The sequence below is a fragment of the Garra rufa genome, chromosome 10 (genome assembly GCF_049309525.1).
Source record: "Garra rufa chromosome 10, GarRuf1.0, whole genome shotgun sequence".
NCBI lineage: Eukaryota > Metazoa > Chordata > Actinopteri > Cypriniformes > Cyprinidae > Garra > Garra rufa.
The window spans coordinates 19768096-19791964 of NC_133370.1; the positions used below are offsets into that span (position 1 = coordinate 19768096).

At 34.5% G+C, this 23869-nt stretch overlaps 1 protein-coding gene across 1 annotated transcript in view; it reads right to left on the reverse strand.

The window, feature by feature from the left end:
* astn1 (astrotactin 1) overlaps positions 1-23869 on the reverse strand; it is a 344209-nt gene that overhangs the window by 237293 nt on the left and 83047 nt on the right. Inside the window, exons 3-5 of the mRNA XM_073849391.1 lie at positions 21608-22001; positions 18509-18658; positions 3829-3936 (exon numbers count right to left, since the gene is read on the reverse strand). Coding sequence (XP_073705492.1) covers positions 3829-3936; positions 18509-18658; positions 21608-22001 — 652 coding nt within the window. The remainder of the gene's footprint in view (positions 1-3828; positions 3937-18508; positions 18659-21607; positions 22002-23869) is intronic.

Below are 23869 nucleotides of genomic sequence, written 5' to 3' on the forward strand. Positions count from 1 at the left end.
CATATATGATGACAAAAGTCAATATATAAATGACAACATGTTTACACTTATTATACACAGTATATGAAACAGGAGTCACAAAGGAGTTACAAATGGCATCCGCGTAAACACTGAGCATTGCAGTAATGCTGCAGCATGTTGAATACAAAAGGAGGAATCCTCTTTTTGTAATATTAAAGGTACTTAAGACATCATCTTAAGAGTGGATGTTATCAGAGAGATCTTGCATAAAAAGACTTTTGAAAGAAATGAAAAACACATGATCAAAAGAAAACGGAAAGCATTGATTCAAACAATTATATACACTGCGATCAGTAAGATTTTTAAAGTTTTTTAAAAAAAAAAGTCTCTTATGCTTTTTAAAGTTCCAATTATTTGATCAAAAATACAGAAAAAAGTAATATTATGAAATATTATTGCAATTCAAAATATCAAAATGGCAATAATAATATTAAATCAGTAATATTGTGAAATATTATTTCAAATTAAAATAACAGTTTTCTATTTTAATACACTTTAAAATATAATTTATTTCTGTGATGCAAAGCTGGATTTTCATCAGCCATTACTCCAGTCATCAGTGTCACATAATCCTTCAGAAATCATTCTAATATACTGATTTATTACTTTTATTATCAATGTTGGAAACAGTTGTGCTGCTTTGGAATCTGTGATACATTTGTCTGGATTCTTTGATGAATAAAAAGTTTAAAAGAACAGCATTTATTCAAAATAGAAAGCTTTTCTAACAATTTAAGTCTTTACTATCACTTTTTATCAATTTAACACATCCTTGCTGAATAAAAGTACTAATTTCTTTCAAAGAGAGAAAAAAAGAAAAAAATGTACTGACCCCAAACTTTGAACGAGGTGTTTATTGTTACAAAAATGTTCGATTTAAAATAAACACTGTTCTTTTAAATGTTTTATTTATCAAAGAATCCTGGAAAAAAAGTATCACAGGTTCCAAAAAAATAAAAAATATCAAGCAGCACAACTGTTTCCAACACTAATAATTCAGCATATTAGAATAATTTCTGAAGGATCATGTGACAAGACTGGAGTAATGATGCTGAAAATTCAGCTTCGCATCACAGGAATTAATTATATTTTAAAGTATATTAAAATAAAAAATAAAAAACTGTTATTTTAAATTGCATAGACATTTCACAATATTACAGTTTTATATTATATATATGTGTGTGTGTGTGTGTGTGTGTGTGTGTGTGTGTGTGTGTGTGTGTGTGTGTGTGTGTGTGTGTGTGTGTGTGTGTGTGTGTGTGTGTGTGTGTGTGTGTGTGTGTGTGTGTGTGTGTGTGTGTGTGTGTGTGTGTGTGTGTGTGTGTGTGTGACCCTGGACCACAAAACCAGTCATAAGGTTAAATTTGACAAAACTGAGATGTATACATCATATGAAAGCTCAATAAATAAGCTTTCTATTGATATATGGTTTGTTAGGATAGGACAATATTTGGCCGAGATACAACTATTTGAAAATTTGGAATCTGAGGGTGCAAAAAAATCTAAATACTGAGAAAATCACCTTTAAAGTTCTCCAAATTAAGTTCTTAACAATGCATATTACTAATCAAAAATTACATTTTGATATATTTATAGTAGGAATTTTACAAAAAATCTTCATGGAACATGATCTTTACTTAATTTCCTAATGATTTTTGGCATAAAAGAAAAATCAATAATTTTAACCCATACCATGTATTTTTGGCTATTGCTACAAACATACCCCAGCGACTTAAGACTGGTTTTGTGGTCCAGGGTCACATATATATTTATATATACAAAAGACTATGGGCAGATCTTGAAATCTAAAAACTGTTTTATGCTTCTTATGATATTTAATATTCATCAGTCAAGTAGATTTATGCATGCTATTGGAACTGGTGCACTTGATCTTCTGCTGAGGACCACATTATCAAGGACTAATTACAGCGAAACTATTTTAAAATAATTCATTTTAGATAAGAATATAATCTGGCTTTTTGTCCCCTGGCCTCTATCCTTTCTGTAAGTATTAAGAGATACCCCAATTTTTTAACTATGAAGAGATAAATGCCAGCATTTAGTATTTAAGTAGGGGTTAGAACATAAGTATGTATATGTATATACCAGTGTAATATTTAAAAGTGATATAATACTTTTATTTCAAATTGTTACATATTATTATATTATATTATATTATATTATATTATATTATATTATATTATATTATATTATATTATATTATATTATATTATATTATATTATATTATATTATATTATATTATATTATGTTATTATATAATATAATATATAATATATTAATATATTATATTTTTTATTATTTTTCGATGAATAAAAAGTAAAAAAAGAACAGCATTTATTCAAAATAGAAATCTTTTCTAACAATGTAAGTCTTTACTATCATTTTTTTATCAATTGAACATATCCTTGCTGAATAAAAGTATTAATTTCTCTCAAAGAAAGAAAAACAGAAAAAACTTTACTGACACAACTTTGAACGGTAGTGTATATTGTTAAATATTATATTGTTGTTAAATAAATGCTGTTCTCGTTTACATTTTATCATCAAAGAATCTTGAAAAAAGTATCACAAGTTCCAAAAAAAATTAAGTAGCACAACTGATTCCAACATTTATAATAAAACAACATTATAATAATTTATAAGACAAGATAAGAATAATTTCTAATGCTGAAAATTCACCTTTACATCACAGGAATAAATTCTATTTTATATTATAGTATATATTATATTAGAGTATATTAAAAGCACTATTTTAAATTACAATAATATTTCACAATATTACAGTTTTTTTCTGTATTTTAAATTAAATAAACAGTCTTGATGAGCAGAAAAGACTTCTTCAAAAGACAAAAAAAATCTTACTGATCTCAAACTTTTGTACAACTTCACTCAAATACGACAGTTCATATTAACACCTATTTTTTTATATAAACATACGCAAACATATCTATCAAAACCAACACGCTGCTCTCACCCAATCACCAGCTCCAGCAGCGATCTAGGCAAAAAATGCGACACGAGCCATGTCTATTATTAACTTAAGTCCAATTAAAGGTGTTGTTGCTACAGCTGACTAGTAGTGTTTTTGACAAGTACAGGGTCTAAGCATTTGGTAATTAGAGGGAGAAAGTATTAAAGCAAAGTGATTGTCTGCTAGTTGCCTTTCAAGTGGCAGCTCCTCAAGAGTTTAGGGAGCTTTGCATTCAGTCTGGTCTCTTCAGAACACAATGCAGCGCTCCTCAGGGGACAATACAAGAGTTTCAGACAGACTCTAGCCATTAACGCCTGACAGTACTGTCCAACCGGTTTGTCACATGCTCTCCTAGCGCTTAACATACACGCATTTACCGTGCTTAATGTTGAATGGTGGTCTACAGACGGAGTTGCTAAGCTTAAGGTGCTTAAATACTTGTAAGCTTGAATTTAGTCGTCATTCAGATCCATGGAGGCCTGAAGCGGCTCTTTTAGCAAAACTCAAAAATTGCTCAGGGACTCTCAGTCCAATTTGGAGGACAGTTACAAAGCAAAACACAAAAAAATAAGCATTTATGCTTTCCTGTAAAATGTCAAAACAATGGTGAATCTCACACATAACGACATGCCTCGGTTGGTGAGGTAGTTGCAAGGCAAGCCGCTTCACAACTAACGCTTTGCTCGGCTTCCGAACAAAGTGTGACACGAACACCAAATGGCCACAGGTGGTGCAGGTTGAAATCATGCGGTGGTGTGGAAGTCCTCCTTACCCCCGGAGCCCCACGCGGTGTTGACGTTACCGTTTCTCATACCTCGACTGCGACGGCGGCTGCGGTTTGGGTCGGTGTAGAAGGTCAGCTGCGGCTCACTGTCCGCCTCCGTCCCAGAGTCCCCATCAGGGTTCAGGAAAGTTGAACCCGCTGTAGAATTCAGACAAAAGCCATCCATCAAGCAATTCATCAAACTAGATCAAAAAAAGTAGGCCCACTGAGTTTCGAGACAAACCTTTAAGTCATTCAGCGTGTAAAAGAACTTTTTAGACAAAATGATGCTGGTCTCAATAACGAAAAACATCAACATTAATTATTGACTGACTATCCAATTAAATGTTGGATTATTTCAAAGTCAGTTTAGAAAGAAAATAATGACTTTACTAAAGACATACAAGAACATTTCCAAACACAATGTCATTCTGAGGCTTTGAAATTAAATAAATGTGACAGCATGACAATAGGATGATTTTTTTTTTTGTTTAGGACTAATTGCCAGTCCTTTTGTTTACTTATCTAGCATTATTGATTAATACAGCAAGTAATTATGAAGAGCTAAAAACCACAAACAACAGATTCATTAGAAATATCAAATTGGAAATCCATTTGATTCTGTTAATGAGGGAAAATCTGACAGATAATGCAGCAAAACCACAGCAATAACATTTGCTATTTATGTTACAGTTGCTAAGGCACTTAATACAGTACTGTTCAAAATGTCAAATTTAGAGCCAGTTATATATATATTAATTTTGCCATTAATTGTAATAATCCAGTGAGATTTTTGTTTGCACTAGGAGTCTGACAACAGTGCTCCACACAGAGATCTGATCTCATCATCATCCGGTCTTTCTGGAATCACATGAAGAAACACAACAAACTGAGACAGACTAAATCCAGAAGAACTGTGGCAACGTCTCCAAGATGCTTCAACAGACCTATCTACAAAACTACCTGAAAAATGTGCAAGTGTACCTAGGGTGAAAGCGGTTTTAAACACAAAGGATGGTCACACCAAATGTTGATTTAATTTAGATAATTGAAGTTAATTGATTAATAAAATCTATTTATGACAATATTTTTGACAGCATCCACATTTTACAGCATTTTTACACAAGCGCCGAAAACTTTTAAAAGTACTGTAGCTTTGCAGGTAGGTTTCTTGAAGCATCTTGGATACATTGCCACAGTTCTTTTGGATTTAGTCTGTCTCAGTTTGTTGTGTTTCTTCGTGTGATTCCAGACAGACTGGATGATGATGAGATCAGCTCTCTGTGTAGAGCACTGTCTGTTGTCAGTCTTACTGCAAATCTTACTGCATTATTACAATTAAGGGCAAAATGAAAAATTGTTAGTGAAAATACTAGTGGCCTAATGGTGCGTTCAGACCAGACGCGAATGGCGCGTTAAGCGCGAGCGATTTACATGTGAAGTCAATGCAAAGATGCGATAGACCTCCCTGCGGTGCGATTTGCGCGAATTGAGCGTTTCGGGCGTTTGACGCTGAAAAGTCTAAACTTTGGCGAAAATTTGCGCTGCGTTAACCAATCAGGAGCTTGCTCTAGTAGTGACAGGCAGAAATCCGAAACAACAATGGAAGACAAAATCATCATCGCTGTATGTGGATACTCAGAGCTGTATGATACATCTTAGTACTTTTATAGAAACAGGAATAAAACGGATCTTGCTTGGAAGAAAGTGAGTGAGGAGGTCGGACAATCTGGTAAATTGTAAAAAACGCTCTTTACTCAATTTGACCTACGTATATATACACATATTGAGACTACAAGCAAGCTAAAGCTGGCAAATTGAGCTTATTCACCTATTTTACAACTACTTTCCTGCTGACGAGTGGCAGAAGCCCTTCCCATGATGCGAATTCGCATCAGTTGTGAAGTGAATTTCACACGCGAATGAAGCGAGTAAGCTCAAAATGTTCAAGCGTCCAACTACGCGCAAGTCGGGTCTGGTGTGGACACACTATAAGACTTTTGCACAGTACCGTATATATATAAATACCAAAAATTAAATAAAAGTATTACTTTCTAAAATAAAATAAAATTAAATAAAATTAAATAAAATCATGCATTATTAAAATCACAAGTGCTTGTTAACATTAGTTAAAAGAGAAGTTCACTTCCAGAACAAATAATTACAGATAATGTACTCACCCCCTTGTCATCCAAGATATTCATGTCTTTCTTTCTTCAGTCGTAAATAAATTCTGTTTTTTGAGGAAGACATTTCAGGATTTTTCTTCATATAGTGGACTTCAATGGTGCCCTGAGTTTGAACTTCCAAAATGCAGTTTAAATGCAGCTTCAAACGATCCCAAATGCAGTAAACGATCCCAGCCGAGGAAGAAGGGTCTTATCTAGCTAAACGTTTCGTTATTTTCATTTAAAAAATATACAATTTATATACTTTTTAATGTGAAACGCTCATCTTGTCTTGCTCTCCCTGAACTCCAATTCAAGACAGTTAGGGTATGTCAAAAAACTTCCATCTCATGTTCTCCCTAAACTTCAAAATTAACCCTACATCGATGTTTTACCTTTTTTGTTAGGGTGTGTAATCTTCTTTGCATGTTCACTTTGCAAAGACTGGGTTGGTACTTCTGTAATGATGTAGGATGATTTTGAAATCATTTTTGAAGTTGATATACCCTAACGGTCTTAATCCAGAATACACAGAGTTCAGGGAGAGCAAGACAAGATGAGTGTTTGAGGTTAAAAAGTATTTAAATTGTATTTTTTTTAAATGAAAATAACCAATCGTTTCGCTAGATAAGATTGTTCTTGCTCGGGTGGGATCATTTAGAGCCCTTTGAATCTGCATTTAAACTGCATTTTGGAAGTTCAAACTTGGGGCACCATAGAACGGAGAATTATATGGAGAAAAATCCTGAAATGTTTCCCTCAAAAAACATAATTTCTTTGCGACTGGAGAAAGAAAGACATGAACATCTTGGATGAGAAGGGGGTGAGTACATTATCTATAAATTTTTGTTCTGGAAGTGAACTTCTCCTTTAATCCACTGTGAACTAGCAAGAATAAACAAAGAACTGTATTTTCATTAACTACAATTAACAAAACAAAACAAAAAAAAAAATCAGACCCCAATTTTTGAATTGCATGCAAGGAAAGCATGTTACATATCTAAGTTTGTTTATATACAAAAAATGTGAATGAAATTATGCAATGCATGACATACAATGACAAGTCAACAGGGGAAAATATTATACATAATGTTATAAAACATAATAGTGTTTTGACACAAAGCGCTTATACTATAATAAAGTCTACAAAGCATTCAAATAAATGATATATTAACCACATTAGAAAATGTATAATTGCAAACATACATCACACACAGCACACACCAATGTGAGATACACAGAATAAGCTGGAACGCATACAGTAATCGTCGTTCTGTGAGATGGGCTTCTCCTCTCAGAAGAGTATTGGGTAAATATAAGTAATGAACAGGAGGTAAGGAGTGCGACTGAGATAAGAGATGCACGCCTCCTTGGGCTCTTTTTTCGTCGTGCACAGAAGACACAATTTACCCGTCAGAGCTAGACAAACGCTTTCATTATGCAGCGCGTGAGGAAGAGATGCATGAGCGCACTGACCCGTGGATTAGACCGACTTGCAATGATGAGAAATAATGTTTGAGTTACTCCGTATCCACACAACAGTGTGGCTATCCATTAAAAACATCTTCTGTGGTGCAGAGGAGAATCAAACAATTATCATTTATAGATGAGCCATCTGTACGGAATGAACCGAACGCCGCTTATTTTTTACAATATCGTTTCATACCGCCATAAAGCAACACATGAAATATTCAGAGCTGTGATGCAAACAAGACACAGGCGGGTCACGAGAACAGCAGGAGTTGTTTGGCCCTACAGTGAATTCGCAAGTCTCAAAAGAGCACAGTTCTGAAAGTAAGCATTTTATTTTGGCACATCGCCGCATTATTGAATGACAAATCAAATGATTCATAAATGAAAGTATAAAGATGGATAAAAAAGCACTAAAACAATGTGAAAAGCCAGTTGTCCTCAATATGTCTTCCAAAAACATCTACACTGTCAAAATGATTTTACAGTAAACATTTTGGAAAGAATTCACTGAGAATTACTAATTGCTGTGTTTATTTGTAAGCGCTGTCTGAATTGTTCCCTCAACCCTATTTAGTAAAGGAATGATCCAAATAGGGTAACATAATGCTTATATAATCAAAATAATTTTTGGATAACTGTTGCCAACAAAAAATAGAAAATACAATAGAAAACATTCCCCTACAAGTAAAAATGTTTACAGCTAATCGCTTCAGGTTGAATAGCAGTGGCTTGTATCTATAAAGTAGCAGTGACAACCTATAATAAGAATTATTTAGCTTATTATGTCACAAGATGTCTTCTTTTTTTATATTTTTAAATGAAGTCTCTTATGCTCACCAAGATAGCATTTATCAATAAAATCAAGTAAAAACAGCAATAGTTGTTTAACTGTGTTATTTTAATATACAGTTGAAGTCAAAAGTTTACATACACCTTGCAGAATCTGCAAAATGTTGATTATTTTACCAAAATAAGAGGGCTCATACAAAATGCATGTTATTTGTGACCCTGGACCACAGAACCAGTCATAAAGGCTAAATTTTTGAAATTGACTAAATACGTTGAATAAATACGTTTTCTATTGATGTATTGTTTGTTAGGATAGGACAATATTTGTCCGAGATACAACTATTTGAAAATCTGGAATCTGAGAGTGCAAAAAAAAATCTAAATATTGAAAAAAATCACCTTTAAAGTTGTCCAAATGAAGTTCTTAGCAATGCATATTACTAATCAAAAATTACGTTTTGATATATTTATGGTAAGAAATTTACAAAATATCATCATGGAACGTGATCTTTACTTAATATCCTAATGATTTTTGGCATAAATAAAAAATCAATCATTTTGACCCATACAATACTTTTGGGCTATTGCTACAAATATACCATTGCTTTTTTGAGGTCCAGGGTTAAATATTTCACATAAAAGATATTTACATATAGTCCACAAGAGAAAATAATAGTTGAATTTGTAAAAAATGACACTGTTCAAAAGTTTACATACACTTGATTCGTAATACTGTGTTGTTACCTGTGTACCTGAATGATCCACAGCTGTGTTTTTTTTTTTAGTAATGTTTGTCCTGAACAGTTAAACTACCCGCTGTTCTTCAGAAAAATCCATGAGGTCCCACAAATTCTTTGGTTTTTCAGCATTTTTAAATTAATACTTTTATTCAGCAAGAATGAATCAAATTGATTGGAAGTGACAGTGAAGACATTTATGTTACAAAATGTTTCAATTTCAAATAAATGCTGTTCTTTTGAATTTTCTATTGATCAAAGAATCCTAAACTACTTTTTAAATTACTTTTTAAATTATATTTAATTATTTGAAATTATAACAATAAATGTGTTTTTCATCAAAAAAATGCAGCCTGGATGAGCATAAGACCATACACTGTAAAAAATGATTGTGATTTTAACAGTAAAAGACTGAAAAAAAATGGCCTTTTCTTCTCAGAATTGCTTAATACAAACTCGCAGTGACTTTTTTATTTTCGCAGAAATGCATGATATAAACTCAAAATTGCAAGATATAAAGTCAGAATTGCGAGATATAAACTTGCAGTTCTGACTTTTTTCTCAGAATTGCATGATATAACCTCAAAATTGTGAGTTATAACAATGAACGACTGTATTTTCATTAACTAACATTAACAAAAATAAAAAGTACTGCAGTGAATGTATTGATCATTGTTTATTCATGTTAGTTAATATATTAACTTTCTTTCTTTAAATCTTACTCACTCAAAACTTTCAAATGTTAGAGTTTTAGTGTTTCCACAGAAATCTAAAGCAGCACAACTGTTTTCAATCTTCATTATTTGAAAGTGTGACCGCCAGTGTACATATATTTATATATAATTTCATTTAGCGCCTGGTTAAACCGAATGCTGGATGAATTCACTGCAGGCTTTTGTGTTTAAATACCATGCAACAGTTTAGTGAATCTGACCCTTTTGTTTCGAAATGCCTTGAGAGCACACCAGTAAAAACGTCTCAACTTGATTATATAATGAAAATCTAGCTAAAAAGCCGACGAAACACCTGGCATTTACGACTTCAAACGCTAACAACCATTTCAAAATGACACACGCCGGCACGCCGATGCCTCCCTTTGTCTTCGTAACAAATGAGAACAAAAGAAGCACCTTCAAAGGAATTAGCCATAAACCTCACAGAGCAGGTGAGGATTGTGCGCTAGCCTCTACAATTAGGCAGGGGCCAAAGGTGCAAAGCTCCGTGGAGGAGAATAAAAGATGAGCTCGTTTAAATATTCAACACAGAGCGCCAACAGCTTCTCGGCATGCAGTGCAGGTGCACACGCCTCCTACAACAAAAAAGTTATTTTGTACCACCATTCAGGGTGGTAGAACTCAATCATTCGCAAAGGTCTTTGAATCACAGTGTCACCGGAATGATCTCGGAACGAGGAAAGGTGAAATACGAACACCTACGCAGATACCGCTGACCTAGAGATAGCAGAAAATCGGCAAATGCCAAGAGCAACAGTTTTAATTTGTCTAATGAAAAATGAGGGGTATAAATAGATGAGGTGAGAGAGGCAGGTGTGACTGAGGAAGAAAAAAAAAAGAAGAACTTGAGAGGATCTGTGCACTCACACACGTTCTCCTCCGGCGACGTGAACGGGTGTCTAAACATAGCCTTTAGCAGCTTTCACGTTCGCGGACTGCTCTGAGAGCTCGCTCGTGAACAGTGATGCAAGGTTCATTAGAAAAAAAAAAGACAAGAGGAACCTTTTCAAAGAGAACAGTAATTTTTCATAAATCATGTATAAAATAAAAAATAAAACAAACAGGGCAATATGAGTATGAAAAGTTATGAAAATCTGGAGTTGCTATTTTAGAGTTGTCAGAAAGCGCTTTAAAGGCCAGTAACCCAAAGACGGGCTCAAAACCTCAGAGACAAACTCATGCATGCTGCAATTAGTGAATTAGCAATACGCAATCCGCCTCCATATTTAAAGATTAAAACAGTTGAGATGTTTAGAAGTTTATTTCTACATAATAATCTGAACGCCCACAACTCATGGCATTGTTAAAAGCAGCACCCAGTAAACATTAACTATACACAGACGCAGGCAGTATTTTTTTTTGTGTGTGTTACATTGATGTGACATTTAAATAAATTAATACTTTTATTCAGCAGTAATTACAGTCATGGACAAAATTGTTGGCACCCTTGGTAAATACGGGTAAAGAAGGCTGTAAAAATAAATCTGCGTTGTTTCTCCTGTTGATCTTTAGTCAAAAAAATCTGCAAAATTCAAACATTTCATTAATTGGGGGGAATATAATATTATAAAATAAATGCTTTTCTCTAATACACCCTGGCCATAATTATTGGCACCCGTGTATTCAAAACTTTCTGCAACTTCCATTTGCATGAAAAACAGCTCTGATTTTTTCCCCCTTCATACCTGATGAGGTTTGAGAATATATGGCAAGTGATTTTAGACTATTCCTCCATACAGAATTTCTCCAGATCCTTCAAATGTTGGTGCTCACTCTTCTTCAGTTGATCCCACTCATTTTCCATAGGATTCAGGCCAGGGAATTGGGATGGTTATGGCAGAATCTTGATTTTGTGTTCAGTGACCAGTTTTTGTGTTGATTTTGATGTTTGTTTTGAATCAATGTGGTGATGGAAGATCTAACCATGACCCATTATGATATTTCTAACTGAGCAAGTCAGTTTTACCTTTTTTATCTGTTGGTATTTGATATAAAACATGATGGCATGTATCTGAACAAGATGTCTAGGACTTTTGGTGTAAAATTAGGTCCACAAAAAAGAACATCTGGTGATATATTTAAATGTGGACGTGGGGCACTTTTTTATCCCTGTGTGCACCAAACCTTTAATGTGTTCTAGCTCCAAAAAAGAAAATTCTCATTTCATATGGCAATAAAAGCCAGTCCTGGCTGAAGTTCCAGTATGGTAAATTAATATGGTGCAGTTTGTTTTTGCATGAGAGCAGATGATTTGTTTCTTGAACAGTGTCTGAAATGAGTTGTGATGGAGGTGCAGTTTTCCTTTATTTTTAATATTTTTTTCTGACACTAAAATTCAACTGATTTCTGCAATTTTCCATCTGTGATCTTTGAAGAGTATTTGGCCACTTAAATTGTTCTCTTTGCTGCACATTAAGACAATATTGACACACATCATGTTTCAAGCAGATTTTTAACATCTCCAGTCCATTAAAACTTCTTAATTATTTCCCTGATGTTGGAAATGAGAATATTTAATGTTTTAAGTATTTTCTTAAAGCCACTTTGTATTGTGTAAAGATCAACAATCTTTTGCTGTACATCAGAAGTATATTCTTTGGTTTTGCCCATTGTGATGAATGATTGGGTTGGTTGGGGCTTTGTGTTACTAATATTTATTCATCTGTGCACCAAGACGTCATGACTGGACAACATCATGTTTCCAGTCACCTTGGTGTGCTAAGAAACTGGAAATTTCAATGGAAATATATTTAGGAGATAATTTACTCATTAGAATTTCTAAGGGTGCCAATAATTGTGGCCAGGGTGTATTAGAGAAAAACATTTTTTCATAAAGTTATATTCCACCTCACTTTAAATTGTTTAACTTTAATGAAATGTTTGAATTTTGCAGAATTTTTGACTAAAAGATCTAAAGGACAAACAATGCAGGTTTATTTTTACAGCCTTCTTTGCCCATATTTAACAAGGGTGCCAATAATTTTGTCCATGACTGTAAATAAATTGATTGAAACTGACAGTAAAGATGTTTGTTACAAAATGTTTCTATCTCAAATAAACACCTTTTTTTTTTAATTTCTATTGATTAAAGAATCCTGACACTGAAGACTGTAATGGCTGCTGAAAATTTAGCTTTGGCATCACAGAAATAAATTACATTTTAAAATATATCTAAACAGAAAATGTCATTATTTGACATTATAACAATAATTTGTAATATAATATTATAATTTGTTTTCTTCAAACGTTCAGCTGTGGTCTGAATACCTGTCCTTACTATATATCTTGTTGTAAATAAAAAAGTAAAACATATTCGTATCAGCTTTGCAGGTGTTATGTAAAAGGGGAGTGGCCATTAAACGACTGGTGAAACACCGTGAAGAAAGGTCAGGCCTGTAGCCTATACCAGGGGCGGAGTGGCAATCGGGACGACCGGGACTTTTCCCGGCGGCCGGCCGAAGGATTTACACAGCGGATCACAAATTGAGCGGGCGCGGGGCGAACGCGACCGGCCTGTTTACTTTTACTTTCGATTTTGCGATAATGCACACTCTGTGTGAAGGGAGCAGCACATCTTATAACGTTAATAGATATTTGTCAGTGAGTACAAGATTGCAGCAAATCCTCCAGTCTATGTTTGTAATCTCTCTTTACTTTCGACCCGTGATCATTCAAATCTAAAGGTCACTGTACACTGAGTCCGATTTTCGTAAGCGTTTTTTTTTTTTTTTTAGTTTTCTCATATTCGCCATCCTTATCAAAATGCTTATTATGGATGCGAAAATGCAGAAAATCAAACACGATCCGATTTTTTTTTATGACGGCAGTGTGTAAACTCGATTAACATAACCTGTATTTGTTTTTTAATGTGCAAAAATCTCGGACGAAAATTTTGTACTCATGTGTGCAATGACTTTATTAACTCCAGCAGCTTGTGTTGGATGCAGGTTTGCCAAGTCCGCGTTTTTCCCCACAGAATTGGTCTACTTTTAAACTGTTGCCATGGGTTGATTTCCCCCAGTTATTTAAAGGTTTTAAATATTGCAGAAATTAAATTTCAATAAAAATTTTGTTTTGTTTTGTTGTACACTGTTAAGTAAGATCTTTAGGTTTTTTGCAAAATAAATATGTTAAGAATGCATACTCTCCCATGTCTCTTTTTGATAAGGATACCTACCATTTACTTATTATATTATAAAAATATTAACTTTATTCACATACTAAAGGGACAGAACAGGCTACTCCTCCCAAAATGTACCAAAAAAAGTAATACCGTGATATTATACCGTCACCGTTCAAAAGGTGAAAAATACTGTGATATTAATTTTAGGTCATATCGCCCACCCCTACAAACTTGATATAAACTCGCAATTGCAAGTTATAAAGTCAGATTTGCAAGATATAAACTCCCTATTCTGACTTTTATTCTCAGAACTGTGTGATATAATCTCAAAGTTGTGAGTTATAAATCAGAATAGTAGGATATAAACTCGCAATTGTGAGTTTGTACCTGGTAATTCTGACTTTTTTTCTTAAAATTGCAAGTTTATATCTCGCAAATCTAAATAGAAATTTTTACTTTTTTTACATTATAATAATGTTTTGCAATATTACCAATTTTACAGTATTTTTTTAATCAAATGACTGCAGCCTGGGTGAGAATAAGACCATACACTGTAAAAACTTTTCATGATTTTAATAGTAAAAGACTGCAAAAAACTTTTTTCTCAGTAATGTATGATATATGCTTGCAATTACAAGTTATAAAATCAGAATTGTGACTTTTTTTCTCAGAATTGCATGATATAACCTCAAAATTGCGAGTTATAAACCAGAATAGCGGGATATAAACTTGCAATTGCGATATGATAGGTTATGATAATATAACCTAGAATTTACAGTTCCCCTACTAAATAGTGACAAACTATTGGATATTTCATGTAATTTTACAGTAAAATACATTTTTTGGAAGTGAAAAGGAACATATCATTTATAGTGAAAAAATGTAAATTAACATTCCCAGAATTCCATGGGTTACATTTCAAATTTTTCACAAAGTTTTTCCTTTGAAACAACTGTTTCTTACTTGTTTTTTTTTTATAAGTTATGTTTAGCATAATGTTAAATTAATGGGGTTTCTTTGCATTCATGTGATCTCAGCATGGCAACCCATTCTAAGTCTAACAGGTTTTATTAGATATGACTGAAATGTTCATAAGAGTGTAGTTTTTCTAGAGCTGGGCGGTATGACCAAAAATTTATATCACGGTATTTTTCAAAATTATACGGTATCACGGTATATGACGGTATTTTTTTTTTTCATGCATGACTAGGTGTTAACCACATTTCCTAATAAATTAGAGAATAATTACTGCAGTATATTGGCTTACATTGACCGGACTAGTATTAACCCAGGTTTGATCGGTCTCACAAAATGCTGCTGTTCACAAAGAAGTGACAGTGGCACTCATAATTGTAATGAGGTGAAGAAATCAGAATTCATGATTTGCAGTCAAAATACACAACACTTTATTGTGCATTCTTCACAAGTTCACATTTACAAGTCTACGCGTTTCTCTTCCAGCAGGAGGCGCTGTCAGAATGGTAGTATACAAAGTAGCGCAACAAATGATTTTGAAACGTGCAGCGCTCATATTTATTCAATGGATAGCCTTTTGAAGTTTCATCGCAATTCTTGTCTTTCAGTCCCCACATTTTAGACCACCTGAAATCAATTATGACTTTCATAACCCCCTAATAACACTGCAGTAATCAATGAAAATTAAGAGCTTTATTTAAGACTTTCAAAAACAAACCTTACACAAAATACGTTTCTTTTTTATTTTTTTTCCCACCATGTTCGGGGCACAAGAAAAATATTAAGGGACTAAATTAATATCAGCATATGAAGTATAATCGTCTCTCATTGTCTGAAAGAATGCACATCAGATGCTGAAAGTCAGTTTTTACTTTCACTTTAACATATTGATCAGTTTTCACGTTGCTTGTGTGATATCCATTGGCTTTAAAACATAAATATTAATAAAATACGGTATATAGAAAAGACATATCTTTAAAATATTGCGACGTAACACCAACGTAAAGCCATTGTTTTTCTCTCACTGAAAGCTACATCTGTCTGCACGCAATGCGCCGATCTCTGCTCTCATCACTGTAGACACACCCCCTCTCTTGAAATTTCGGCATTACAAGTTTTGCAAATCGCTAACCCTGGGTCTTTCTCAGATATACTGAAATACGTCCACACCTCAGATGTGTTGCTTCAGACAAGCATGTGCAAGCTGCGGTTTCTGTTTGCGTCAACATACGTGTTCCCAGCGCTTTGTACACACACACTCACCGGTATTGGGGTATATGAAAAATGAATATCATTTAAAAAAAAAAACACCGGTATTCGGTATGAAAAGGTATACCGCCCAGCCCTAAGTTTTTCTATTATTTTTTTTCCTATTAATTTCTGTAAAGCTTTTTAATGAGGCATGAATTCCTGAGTGCACCTTTACGTTTTTACATTCATATGCAGTGAATGCACAATCCGAGTGCATTGGGTATTAAAAAAGCTGGTCTGAAGGTCAGAGAGAGGCCGTACGTCTGCTGGACTGAGGTAATGAAGCATGAAAGCATGAGAAGAGAGTCAAATATTTGCCCAGCTAGGAAATCAGAATCTTACTCAAGGAAAACACTTGACTGGACATCAGCTATTTGTGCCCAGAGTAAATTTAAGAGGAAGGAGTTTGTATTTCATAGTAGATATCTACAGACATGTTTCCTTAAAAACCACCACAAATAACCATTATCAAAAGCATATGAATACTTCATCAAATCAAATCAAAGTTTTTGGTGGTCAAGTCAAGAATAAAAGCTAGTGGAAAGAAAAGTTCAAACCAGGAATGGGATAGCAAAGAGAGTGGAAGACAAATATTTGTGTGTGGTTATGATTACAGAGATAGACGGTGGTTGGAATGAGATCTGTGTGGATGGAAAGAGATATTCAGTGGGGGTGTAACGGCTCACATTTCTTACGGTTCGGTCTGTATTGCGGTTCTGTGGTCATGGTTTCAGTACTGTTTGATTAATGCCAATAAGAAAACATTATATTTTTACCAGAAGCACATTGTATTTGTGATCAAATATTCAAAAGGTATGGCCAGCTATGCAACCTATAAATTATGGAAAGGCTGAAAAAAGACAATACATATAAAAACAGCTTATTTATTTACTTTAAAGGAATTGCATTTCATTTTAAATAAATTCCTGATGTCTATAACTACCATTCAAAGCTTTAGGGGCAGTTTTTTTTTTCTGACTTAATAACTTGAAATTGCATGGTATAAAGTAGAATTGCAAGACATAAATGCACAATTCTGAAAAAAAGTCACAATTGCAAGATATAAACTGTGTATATCTCAAAATTCAGACTTTTTTTTAGAACTTAAAAATATTTTGTAAATATATTCAAATAGAAAACCATTATTTTATATTATATTACATTGTAATAATATTTTACAATATTACTATTGTGTTTTTTATTACTGCATTTGTTTGTTTTCGTGTTTCCGCCACTGAATAAAAAATAAAAATAAGTAATTGCAACTTTTTATCACACAATTCAAACTTTTTTTTCTCAGAATTGCATGATATAAACTCACAATTGCAAGTTATTTTTCTCGCAAATGCAAGTTTGTGTCTTGCAATTACTTTATTCTGAAGATGGAAACTCTAAAACTTGCGAGTTTTTAAAGTCCAATTCTGGGGGGGGGGGGGAGATATGTTCTCAGAATTCTGACTTAACTTGCAATTGAAAAAAAAAATAGAATTGCAAGATACAAATGTGCAATTCTGAGAAAAAAAGTCACCATTGTGAGATATAAACTCACAATTCTGAAAAAAGTAAATCTTGCAATTCTGACTTTATTTCTCAGAATTTAAAGAAACTCTTTTTTTTTCTTGCAATTGCAAGTTATAAAGTCAGAATTGCAAAGCATAAACTGCCAATTGCAAGAAAATACTCAGAATTGCAAGATTTAAACACAGAATTCTAAGAAATAATGTCAGAACTTTGAGAAATAAAGTCAGAATTGTGAGATATATACACGTTTTTCTCAGAATTGCAAGTTTAAAACTCACAATTCTGAGAAAAAAGTCAGAAATGCGAATTTGTATCACACAATTCTGAGAAAAAAGTCAGAATTGTAAGATGTAAACTCGCAATTGCAGAGAAAAAAAATGTGAATTGTGAGATAAAAAAAAAATCTTTCTCACAATTGCGAGTTTCCATCTCACACAACTTTTTTTTCTCAGAATTGCATGATATAAACTCACAATTGTGAGTTATGAAGACAGAATTGTGAGATAAAAACTCATAATTCGATCTTTTTTTCTCGCAAATGCAAGTTTTTATCTCGCAATTACTTTACTTGATTCTGACTTTACCTAATTTTGATTCACAGTTCTAGAAAAAAGTATATATCTTGCAATTCTGACTTCATTTCTCAGAATTTAAACAAGCAATTGCGAGTTATAAAGTCAGAATTGCTACCTTTTTATTTTTTTATTCAGTGGCGGAAGCAAGCACTAATAACTGTAATTGAGACTGTTATTGCTCTAAAGATGACTGCAATTATGTGCAGAAATAAGTGACTTGAGAAGCACATAGGCTAAGCTGGCAGGCTAATCAGCTAGCATCATGCTATGTTAGTGCTCTAAACTTAAAGACATGGCATTAACAACAGTACAAAATGCTTACCGAACCGTGGATGGCGAACCGTAAGGTTACCCGAACCGTTTCACCCCTGATCCCCAGACTCACCGTGCGTTTTGCTGGACAGACGCTTGCGTTGATTGGTGGAGGTGTTGTGTGGGAGGAGCGTGTTTTGCTGGTGGTTGCTGTCGATAGGACTGGTAGCTATGATGTTATCCTTGTACTTGCTCATTAGGGACAGTTTCGTGCTATCGTTCCCTGATGGAAAAAAAGGTTACAATTAGGGATGAAGAGTGGCAGACAGATGAGCGGCAAATAACAGTCCACCAAGGGCATGTGGAGACACTTTATGTAAACGCTTGTCATTCAGAAGGACAAGACTAAGTGGTCTATGTGAAGTATTTTCAGGGTTACGTTACAATAAAGCAAGTGAGAGCCTTCACAGCCTAGCGATTCAGGGTATGACATTCCGTCATTCACCATTACGCAATATCGCCGTCCCCCATAGTTAGTCTGCCCCTTCATAATGAGTAAATTGCACAACAAAGACAACTGGCACTGCAGGGTTTTTATTGTATTAGGCAAATTACTGTGACAGCATGAAATCGCTCCTCGCAAAGCTTTTTAGGGGTATTTATAATGGGCTACTCTTCAAGGCAAACATCAACATCATTTCACATCTGATAAGGGCCGGCCATTCCAAATTCCGTGTGTCCAATAGACACGGCCAATCTGGCACAGGCTCATGTGACTCGCATCTATTCTTGACTATAACAGAGCTTAAATGGGTACCATGGGTGTCGTGAACCCACGGCCAAATAAGCAGTTTTGCTTAGCAGGGATATATAGTGTTATTACTTTGATATTATTTGAGAAAAAATAGCTTTAGCTAGCTAAATAAATAAATATGTCATGTTGATTTCCTCTCTGCAGCTGTTTTCATATAGGCTTTATCCAATTTCTGGAGCTCACACTCAACCCGGGCTTTCTCATTTTCAGCCACATACCGAAAAGGCGAGCTCCGCTGCTGACTCTTGAGCTATCGAGGTGAAATAAATATTTTCAGGGCCAGCAATGTGCAAATGATGTGCTTAGCACATGCAATTTAAATCTCATAGGTTCCTGGATGTAAAAATAGATTTGGTATCACGTCGTACACATGCATAGACCAAAATGTCTTTTGGTTTATGTATATATATGGGGTACATGAAAAAAAATCAATTTCTAAAGTGCGCTTTTTTTCCAATATGCTTTGATCATGCGCATTCACTTATACATTCAAGGCCTGCTTGCCAGGTTGTTTATGTATCTCTGAAATCAAAACACTAAATTGGGAGAGTGAATTAATTTCGTGAATGATTAAAGCATGCTATTAAAATCATTAAGGTTTTATGGTTTTATTGACCATTTTATCGCCCAAATATTGTTATGCATGTTAAAAGGTAGTTTGCTTAAAAATTAAAACCATATTATTTACTTTCTTACTTTCGTACAACACAAAAAGTCTTTGCTGGTTGTAATTTAAAATGCAACTACAATGAACGGGCACTGAAGCATTCAAGCTTCAAAGGAGAAGTTCACTTCCAGTACAAAAATTTACAGATAATGTACTTACCCCTTGTCATCCAAGATGTTCATTTCTTTCTTTCTTCAGTTGATAAGAAATTATGTTTTTTGAGGAAAGCATCTTAGAATTTCTCTCCATATAGTGGACTTCAATGGTGCCCACAAGTTTAAACTTCCGAAATGCATTATGTTTCAATGCAGCTTCGAAGGACTCTGAATGATCCCAGCCGAGGAAGAAGGGTCTTATCTAGGGAAAGATTGGTCATTTTCTAAAAAAAAAAAAAAATCTTATATACTTTTTAACCTCAAAGGCTCATCTTGTCTAGCTCTGCCTGAACTCTGTGTATTCCAGTTCAAGACAGTTAGGGTAGGTCTAAAAACTCCCATCTCATTTTCTTCTCCATCTTCAAAATCGTCCTACATCGCTGTTTTAGATTGTTTGGTAAAGGGGTTTGATCTTCTTTGCACATTCACTTAGTAAACATTGGGTACTTCTGTAGCAATGTAGGACGATTTTGAAATTGGAAAAGAAAATGAAATGTTTTTAGACCTACCCTAACTGTCTTGAACTGGAACACACAGAGTTCAGGCAGAGCTAGACAAGATGAGAATTTAGGGTTGAAAAGTATATAAATTGTCAATTTTTTAAGAAAATGACTGATTCGTTTCGTTAGATAAGACCCTTCTTCCTCGGCTAGGATCGTTTAGAGCCATTTAAACTGCATTTTGGAAGTTCAAACTCATTGGCACCATTAAAGTCCACTATATGGAGAGAAATCCTAAAATGTTTTCTTCAAAAAACATTATTTCTTATCGACTGAAGAAAGAAAGGCATGAACATCTTGGAAGAGCTGAGTAAATTATCTGTAAATTTTTGTTCTTGAAGTGAACTCCTTTAAAAAGGCTGTAAAAGCACCATACGAGTTATTATGAAAGTGGTTAATATGACTTCTAAAGCCTTAGCTTTCTGTGAGGAAAAAGTTTAAAACATAATTTGTGATGTAATTGAAAATCGTGACATCCACCCTTTCTTTGGCACGTCCAAGAGAAATTTTCAATGAATTGTTTGATCCTGTTCACTAAGCCATGAATGATTTTTTTAAAGCATAAACTTTGCAATTTTTATTCTTTTCTGAAAGAAATGAATACTTTTATTCTGCAAGTGACAGTAAAGACATGAATAAGTTACAAAAATGTCTATTTCAAATAAGTACTGTTACTTTGAACTTTCCAATAATCAAAAAATCCTGGAAAAAAACTTTTTTCATTTCATTTTAAAATATTAAGCACCACAACTGTTTTCATCATTGATATTAATGATTCTCGAGCAATCAATAAAGCAGCCTTGTTGAGCATAAGAGATGCCCTACCAAACCCCAAAAGTTTGAACATTAATGTGCATCATCTGAAGAAACGTTCAGGGAAGATTTAAAAATCCATCAAAATACTTAAAAGTTTAATTCATTTTAATTGCACTGAAAGCAACATCAAGTGCATGTTCATACAATTGGAACTACATTAGGGTGAGTAAATGAATTTAAATTTTTTTAATGAACAATCCCTTTAATCTAGAGTTTACCAAGGATTTTTACATTCATGCAGTGCAGTGCGCTCTGTGTTGTATGCTGTGGGCTCACACACCTGGAGTGAGATCCATGCTGGCTTTATCATTGCACCCTTGAAGTGAGTCGAGCGTACGTGTCACCTGACTGGTGAAGTCCTCGCCGCCATTCATGCACTCCCGCTGCAGGTGGTGACGCAGGTCTGTGATGTCATACTCGTACCCGTCCAAGATCGGAGTCTCTCGGATGCTGAGGGTGCCACTCGAGTTGTGACCCTGCCCGCGAGAATTTCTCAAACTTTCCCGAGCCTGTCCTCCCATCAGCACCGAGGGGATGTAGTGGATCTCATTGGCTGCTTCAGCACTAGCGCTCTTTTGCGGCTGAGGTACGCGGCGGCGTTTACACCAGCGTCGACGAGTGTACAGGATCAACACCAAACACAGGATAGACAACAGAAGAGCGATCATACCACCCTACAGAGACAGAGAAAGTGGGAAATGGAAGAGAGGTCAGAATGCAAAAATACTCTACAGCAGTTCTTGGTATAGAAAGTTAAATGGGAAATCTGATGCAAAATTCACTTTTATGTGGTGTTTGCATATAAATGTGTCTTAGCAGTGTGTGGACACAAACACTTTACAATTATAAAAATCCATTCACTTCTTTTTTCTTAATTCCCAAAAAACCTAAACCATCTCAAACCATCTATAATCCGCTATATACATTTCTGCAAACCTGAAAAAATATATACCTACTGTATATGTACGAATCACTGCAGTTTCCAGTTGAAATGAACACTAGAGGCTCGAAGGACGATACATTAATTCAAATAAAGACAGAAAGAAAGAAAACCAACCAGGCAATTGTGTTTATACAGTACAAGGACGAAGTACACAAATCAAGTACTTGAGTAAAAGTACAGATACGTATAAATAAATATTATTCCAGCAAAAGTGAAAGTACTTCTTTTTCAATTTTACTCGAGTGAAAGTACAAAAGTCCTCAATTTTGTATGCACTTAAGTAAAAAAGTGATACTGATAGATTTAGCAATTATATATATATATATATATATATATATATATATATATATATATATATATATATTTTTTTTTTTTTTTATAATCTTACTGCTCAAAATACCTAGCCTACATGGAGTAAAGCTACAGTTATATTAAAGTGGGAAGTGATGTCCAGGGGTGTTTTTATTCCACAGGCAAGGTTTGAGAAAAACAATATTATGAAAATATAATTATATTTTCATTAAAATGTTCTTCCTAACGTTAGGCCTTATGTCGCGTTCCAGGCAACCCCTAACCCGTGTTTTTCCAACCTTCTACCAGTGAAAGTGCACTGGAACGGCAGTCAAACTCGTGACTTCCCACTCATGAACTTGTACTAGATCGATCGAGTCCTGAGAGATGACTTGCTCACACACTGGAGATGTTATATCTCTGAAATTCAAATTAAAGACCCAAATTACGAGTTCTGACATAACATAGCCCGCGAAACAACAATGTCAGCCCTAATGGGTGCGGTGTTTATGCAAGTAGTACACGGTGGAAAAATAGAGCTTAGGACAATATAACGTTGCAATCAAATTAATAATAATATAAAAATAATAATAATTCATAAATGTGCCCAGGCATTTTGTCTTGACTTGCCTGGAACGCTACAAAGTCGTGAGTCGTGGTTTGAAGTGGTGATTTACCAGTTAAAAAACCTGCCTGGAACGCAGTATTATTCTCATATCATATAAAACTGTGACGTTCTGCAAAACAACAAGCTTTAAAATACTGATGAAAATTAGATGGTCAAATCTGTTTTCTCTCAGGTAAGTTACACCGCAGTCTAGTGCTGCTTTCCAGGCAACCTGTTACTCGTGTTTTTCCAACCTTCTACCCGTGAAAGTGCACCCGAACGGCAGTCAAACCCATGACTTCCCACTCGTGAACTCGTACTAGATCGATGTACTCCCAGTTCCGAGTTCTGACGTGACATAGCCCGCGAAACAACAATGTCAGCACCTATGGGTGCTGTGATTGTGCAAGTGGTACACGGTGGAAAATTATCTTTTAGGACAATATAACGTTGCAAACAAATTACTAATAATATAATAATAATAAATGCTCTCAGGCAGTTTGGCGTGACTTGCCTGGAACGCTACAAAGTCGTAAGTCGTGGTTTGAAGTCGTGATTTACAAGCTCAAAAACCTGCCTGAAATGCAGCATAAACTGCACAGTGAACATTACTACTCTCGTCAACATAGTTATATATTGTATATTTACCATGTTCTGAACATCGGACCTATAAATACCTCAACTTAGCACCAGCAAGCTTG